This window comes from Fonticula alba (assembly GCF_000388065.1).
Source record: "Fonticula alba strain ATCC 38817 unplaced genomic scaffold supercont2.1, whole genome shotgun sequence".
Taxonomy (NCBI): Eukaryota; order Rotosphaerida; family Fonticulaceae; genus Fonticula; species Fonticula alba.
In genome coordinates, this window is record NW_009242971.1 from 1,654,300 (window position 1) to 1,660,306 (window position 6,007).

Here is a 6,007-nt window from a genome sequence, read left to right on the forward strand (position 1 = left end):
CCTCCCTCCGCCCTCTTCCTCCGTCTAAACGCAGATCATCGAAGACAGCCAGACAACCGTTCTCACGGGAGAAACGGGCTCCGGCAAGACGACCCAGGTTCCGCAATACCTGCTGGAGCGTTCCCTCGAGACGCAAACCCCGTGCAATATCATTGTCACGCAGCCGCGGTACCTTACATGCCCATTGTTCCTGTTTCGGTTTCCTTTTTGCCCCCCCCCCCCCCCCCTTCGTGCTCTTCTTCCTCATCGCCCTCGCCATGCCCGCTCCTTCTGCTCATGCGCAAGGGGGTCCAGAGGGGCTGTGCGGATGCGCTTCTTGCTTGACATGCCCCCCTCCCCTCTCTGACCCTCACGATGTCTTGACGCGTCACCAGGCGAATGGCCGCCGTGTCGATCGCCAAGCGTGTGTCCGATGAGCAAGTGGTCCCGGTGGGCGATCTCATCGGCTACAGCGTGCGTTTCGACTCGAAGGTCTCGGCAAGCACCCGGCTGCGTTTTTGCACGACCGGTGTGTTGTTGCGCCTGCTGCAGGATGAGGACCCGCTGGCTGGCATCACGCACATTGTCATCGATGAGGTGCACGAGCGGTCCACCGAGATCGACATTGCCCTGTGCATGATGCGTGAACTGCTTACTCGGCGTCCGGGTTTGAAGTTGATCATCATGTCGGCGACCGTCAATTCGGACCTCTTCCAGCGGTACTTTGCTCGCAAGGAAACTCTCCCGCCGATTGTGTCCATCTCTGGGCGGACCTTCCCGGTGAAGGTCATCCCTCTGGAGAAGTCCATCGCCCTGTGTCACTTCCATGGGGGTGGCACCAGCGAGTACGTCGGCCATGGGCCATTTCTTTCCCCCTCTCTTTCTTTCCCTCTCTCTCTCTCTCCCCCTCTTTTCCCTCTTTTTCTTCCTCTCCCGCTTTCTTGCCTTCTTTTTTCCTCCCCTGCCCTGCTGACCGCCCCTCGCACGCGCCTGCCTTTTCATTTGCCCTGGTCTTCGCATCGAATCCACTCCCGTGCCAGATCGGTGGATATGCTGGCCAAGCGGGTTTCCTCCGATGTGCGCATCATGTTTGAATTCATCAACAACCTGGTCGGACACATCATGAAGGCCCAGCCTGCCGGGGATATCCTGATTTTCATGCCCGGTGTCGGTGAGATCAACCAAGCGGTGTCGCAGCTGGAGAAGAACTGGCCGTTGATTGCGTCCAAGTTCTCCGTTACCGAGCAAATCCCGGTGATCCTTCCCCTTCATGCATCGCTGTCGAACTTCGAGCAGACCCTTGTCTTTGCCAAGCCGCCGGCCGGTCGACGCAAGGTCATCATCTCGACAAATGTGGCCGAGGCATCAGTCACCATGTGCGCAGTACTTTTGCCGCTTCTCATGCCGGTTTCTCGCTCCTTCTCTCTCTCTCTCTCTCCTTCTCTCTTTCCTCCTTCTGCCCCTCTCTCTTGGATTCTGTATGTCTCCTCCTCACCTCCTCTCTTTCTCTGTTCTTTTTGCTTTCCACCCTCTAGCGATGGCATTGTGCACGTCATCGACTCAGGCTTCTCGAAGATGATGTACTTCGACAATGAGAACGGCGCACACCACCTGCGCACGGAGATTGTTTCCGAGGCCAACGTCCGCCAGCGTCAGGGTCGTGCGGGTCGTACTCGCGCCGGGTACGTGCTAGATCCCCCCTCTCTCTCTCTCTCTCTCTCTCTCTCTCTCCCCCCCCTCCCCCTGCTTTTGGGCCCCCTTCCGGCCCATGCCTGCATATCCCCGCTCTTACCCCCTTCGCCTGACCCCTCTGTGCCATATCGCCATCCTCGTCCGCTCGCCCTTGTGCACATTCCCCCGGGGATTCCCCCAGCTTTTACTATCCCCTTTACACCGAGGCCACGGCCCGGTCGCTGGAGAAGTTCCCCATCGTGGAGATTCAACGCAGCCCTCTGGAGCCAGTGTACCTGCAGGTGCTGGCGTCCGGGATTTCCAACAATGTCCCGGCCTTCCTGCGTGGGCTGCTGGATCCGCCCAAGGCCGAGCAGGTGGCCGCCGCCGAGAAGATCCTCCTCAATGCCGGCGCCATCAGTCTCGATCGCAAGTCCATCACCCCCCTGGGCCGGCAGCTGTCCTTCATCCCGGCCGGCATCCGCGCGGCCAAGGCCATCCTCCTGGGCGCGGTGTTCCAATGCCTGGACCCGATGCTCAGTGTGGCGGCCTTCATCGACGGGAACTCGCCCTTCATTCGAACCACCGATGCAGCCGTGTTGGAGTGCGTGGGCCTTTTTCTCTGTCGATCATTTTCGCCATCTTCCTTTCGGGGTTCCTGCCCTGGGACGGGGTCTTTGCCCTTTCTTTGGTGTGCTGGCGAGGGGGAAGCCCAAGCGCAGGGCCGGGCGCAGGGATCGGGACTTCCTCTCGGGCCGGCCGTTCACTCACCTGCTTTCTCTTTCTCTCTCTGTCTCCCTCTCCCTCTCCCTCTCCCTCTCCCTCTCCCTCTCCCTCTTTGCCGCGTGCCTGCTTGTGAATGTCTGTGTGTGGGACGATGGCTCACGCGCAGAAACCAGCGGTCTCTTATTTGTGAGTTTGGGAATCCCAGCTCCGACCTGCTGACATACCACAACATTTACAAGGAGTGGGAAAGTCAGGGTCGCCACTCGGCCCGGTCGCACTTCTGCCAGACATATGGCCTGTCCTTCCTGACGATGCAGTCCGTTCGCGACCTGCGGTCCATCTTTGCCGAGTCCCTCTTTGGGCTGGGGTTCTTCAAGGGCGACGGGTCGGACTTCAATACATACTCCGCGGCCGGCGGTGTCAGCGGCATCCTGGCCCTGGACCAGCGTGAGAATTATCCGCTGGTGTTGTCGCTGATTGCGGCGGTCCTGGCGCCGAATGTGGCCGTCACCTCCGGCTTCCGGACCAGCCCCGGGCCCGGGCAGCTGGACTTGCCGCTGGTCGACCACCGGATCTCCGGCCAGGGTGGCGCGCCGATTTCCATCCACCGGTCCTGCCCGATCGTCACGCAGAAGCAGCACTTCGCCCGCCGGCCGCATTATCTTGTCTTTGCCAAGAAGCTCATCTCCAGTGGCCTGGCATCGGCGCAGCGACGCGGCCCGCGTGATGCCCCTCGCGGGGGCACCCCGCCCGCGGCCATCCTCTCGGTCACGGTGGCCACCGAGTCGGCTCTCTGTCTCTTTGCCAATCCGCTGGTCAACCGCATCGAGGACCGGGTCATTGAGATTGACAGCTGGCTCAAGATCGAGGCCTCCCCCCGGGTGTCTGGTACGCCTTGCCGACTGGGCTTGTCGGTTGCTGCTCCGACTTTTCTTTGGCCATGCGAGATGCTGACCCATGTCCGGACACCTGCGCGCCGCTCTTGCAGCCCTTTTCATGGCTTTCCGTGCTCTGCTGGATGAGTTCCTGGTGTTCACCCTTTCCGCCGGAGCGGCGGCCACCTCGGGCGAGGAGTCGCGCGAGGCCATGCAAGCGCACCTCATCAGCCAGCTCAAGATCCTCCTTTCCATCAAGTAGGCCCGCCGTTGGCCGTTCCCCCCCTCCCTCCGGCTGGGCGGCCATCGATCCCTGCGCGAGAAAAAAAAAAGGGGCCAAAAGGGGGAGCAACACACAACCCCACCCGGGCCTTGTTGTTCGGTCACACCCATGCGCTGCGCCGGGCTCCCCACAAGTGCCTCCAATACACATAGACCGCCTTCACCTTTTCACCGAGTCCGCGGCCACGCGCGTCTTTCTGTCGCACCGCTGAGAGTCCCCCCGACAACGGGGCACGGACGGCCTCTCACGGCCGGTGCCAGGGTCCCAAGCTAAGGAGTGGGTGTTTGGGTGTGGGGCCGATTGGCAACACACAACCCCACCCGGGCCTTGTTGTTCGGTCACACCCATGCGCTGCGCCGGGCTCCCCACAAGTGCCTCCAATACACATAGACCGCCTTCACCTTTTCACCGAGTCCGCGGCCACGCGCGTCTTTCTGTCGCACCGCTGAGAGTCCCCCCGACAACGGGGCACGGACGGCCTCTCACGGCCGGTGCCAGGGTCCCAAGCTAAGGAGTGGGTGTTTGGGTGTGGGGCCGATTGGTGCATCGGTTGGCACTTCGCGCCATCGGTCATACCTGCTCCAGAGGGCGCCGGTATGTACGCATCTGTGCGGAAGCTTGTGTGCCTGTGCGCAGGGGCATGTGTGTGTGTGTGTTTATGTGTGTGAACACGCTCTTGGCGCGCCTGCGACATGGGCCCTCCCGGGGAGGGGTGCAATCTAGCTTGCCCTGGCTTTGGCGGGGGTGTGGGGGCATTCTTTTGCATGCAACGGGTGTGCGCCACACACCTCGGCGCCAGGCACTCCCCGCCACCTACTTCCTCCCGCTGCCTCCTCTGCTCCCTACTCCTGCCCACCTGCCGGCTTGACGCCCCTCCTCCCTGCTCATCCCCCCCCCCCTCCTCCTCCCCTCCGCCTGTCTGCCTGCCCCCTCCTCGCGGCCGCCCGAGCAGCCTCAGCGCATCCATGCCCCGGCTCGGAGGGGACCCTGCCGGCATGGCCGACGCCGGCCCCGGGCAGTACCCTCTCTTCTTCATGGAGCGACTCCTGTCTCTGGAGTCGTCGGATGATGTGCCCGCCTCTTCCCCGATGGAGGCGCAGATTGGCGGGGCGTCGGCGGATCTGCTGCCAGCCGGCGCCACCCCCCGGCAAACGCCGGAGTTCATCTCCCCTGGCCGATCGATTCTCAGTAGTGCCAGCGTGACCACGGCCAGTCGCTTCATCCTGGCACTGCTGGTATCGCCGAACTTCGTCATCATCCTGACTTCGCCCCACGGCGGCGAGCCAACCGTCTCGGTGGTGCGCACATCCCGGCCCGCGCCTGGCCTTTTCTCACATTCGCCCCGGTTGTCTGACCTCGCCGGCGCCGTCTGGCCTCGCATCGTCCGGCTCCCCCTTTCGCAGTACGAGGGCTTCCCCGATTCAGCCCGGCGCCTGTCATCCATCGCCCTGAGTCCCTCTGGGGAGTGGTTGTCGATCGTCTGCCTGGACTCCTCGGTGTACACGCTGGCCATCGACGGTGCACCATCCACCAATCCCACTCCCGGAGAAGCATCCAGGCCGGATGGCGGTACGGTGCGCCTGACCAGCGTGGGTCTTCTCCTTCACGATCACCGCGCCCCGGCAGCCAGCTCGGACACCGGGCTACTTGCCGGCCGGCCGCGATCTGGCACTCTCAAGCAGACTTTCCTCGGGGGGCAGGATTCCCTGCTGCAGGGGATCGAGCAGTTCCTCCCTTCGGTCAAGTCCATCATCTACTCGTCCATTGACCCGGGGCAGGCGGCGGCCGTCACTGCCCCGCCTTTGCGGTACTCCTGCCCCTTGGAGCAGGTCCCCTCCGCGCCGGCCCAGTATCCCTGGCGTGCTGGGGCCTACAACCTCATCTTCCAGCTTCCCGCCTCCGCGGGCGGCGGCTCTCCCATGTGCTCGGCGTACGGGATATCGATCTGCTTTTTTCTCCCTCCCCCCCCCCCTCTCTCTCTCTCTCTTTCTCTCTCTCTCCTTTGCGACATTGCGTTTGCTGATTGCGGCATGCTCGATCCCCCTCCCCTTCCTCCTCCTTCCGGCTCTACTTGCAGCTGGTGGACCTCTTCGCGCGGGGCGGATTACCTTTTGCTGGGAAGCGAAAGCCACCTTTACATCATTGACCTCGCTTCCCGGGAGGTTGTCCAATCATATCCGCTCGACGTGCGTCCTCCCTTGCTCGGTTGCTGGGTGTATCACCCTCCTGTCCATCGGCTAACTGTCCGGTTTCCCTTCGCTATGCTCCGCTTCGCCCCCGTCTGCCTACCCCGCTCGCTTCTCTTTCCTACCGGGCGTTCAATCTCAGCGGCACCCCATCTCCATCGAGGTCGTATCCTTGGAGAGCTCCAACATGACGGTGGCCATCATTCAAACGATCTCCAAGGAATATTGGAAGGTACGTACAGCCGAGCCGCCGCCCGTGCACAAACACGGCCACACACACACACACA

The 6,007-nt window shown here is 62.6% G+C and overlaps 2 protein-coding genes across 2 annotated transcripts in view; both read left to right on the forward strand.

Moving 5' to 3' along the window:
- Positions 1–3,696, forward strand: part of H696_00370 (hypothetical protein) — a 6,807-nt gene extending 3,111 nt beyond the window's left edge. The window contains exons 7-13 of the mRNA XM_009494217.1: positions 35–168; positions 375–824; positions 1,020–1,355; positions 1,515–1,661; positions 1,853–2,254; positions 2,543–3,264; positions 3,365–3,696. Of these exons, the coding sequence (XP_009492492.1) occupies positions 35–168; positions 375–824; positions 1,020–1,355; positions 1,515–1,661; positions 1,853–2,254; positions 2,543–3,264; positions 3,365–3,513 (2,340 nt within the window). The 3' untranslated portion in view covers positions 3,514–3,696. The remainder of the gene's footprint in view (positions 1–34; positions 169–374; positions 825–1,019; positions 1,356–1,514; positions 1,662–1,852; positions 2,255–2,542; positions 3,265–3,364) is intronic.
- Positions 3,697–4,529: 833 nt separating this feature from the next.
- H696_00371 (hypothetical protein) overlaps positions 4,530–6,007 on the forward strand; it is a gene marked incomplete at both ends in the record, with an annotated part of 7,598 nt that continues 6,120 nt past the window's right edge. The window contains 4 exons of the mRNA XM_009494218.1: positions 4,530–4,832; positions 4,938–5,464; positions 5,612–5,720; positions 5,863–5,952. Of these exons, the coding sequence (XP_009492493.1) occupies positions 4,530–4,832; positions 4,938–5,464; positions 5,612–5,720; positions 5,863–5,952 (1,029 nt within the window). The remainder of the gene's footprint in view (positions 4,833–4,937; positions 5,465–5,611; positions 5,721–5,862; positions 5,953–6,007) is intronic.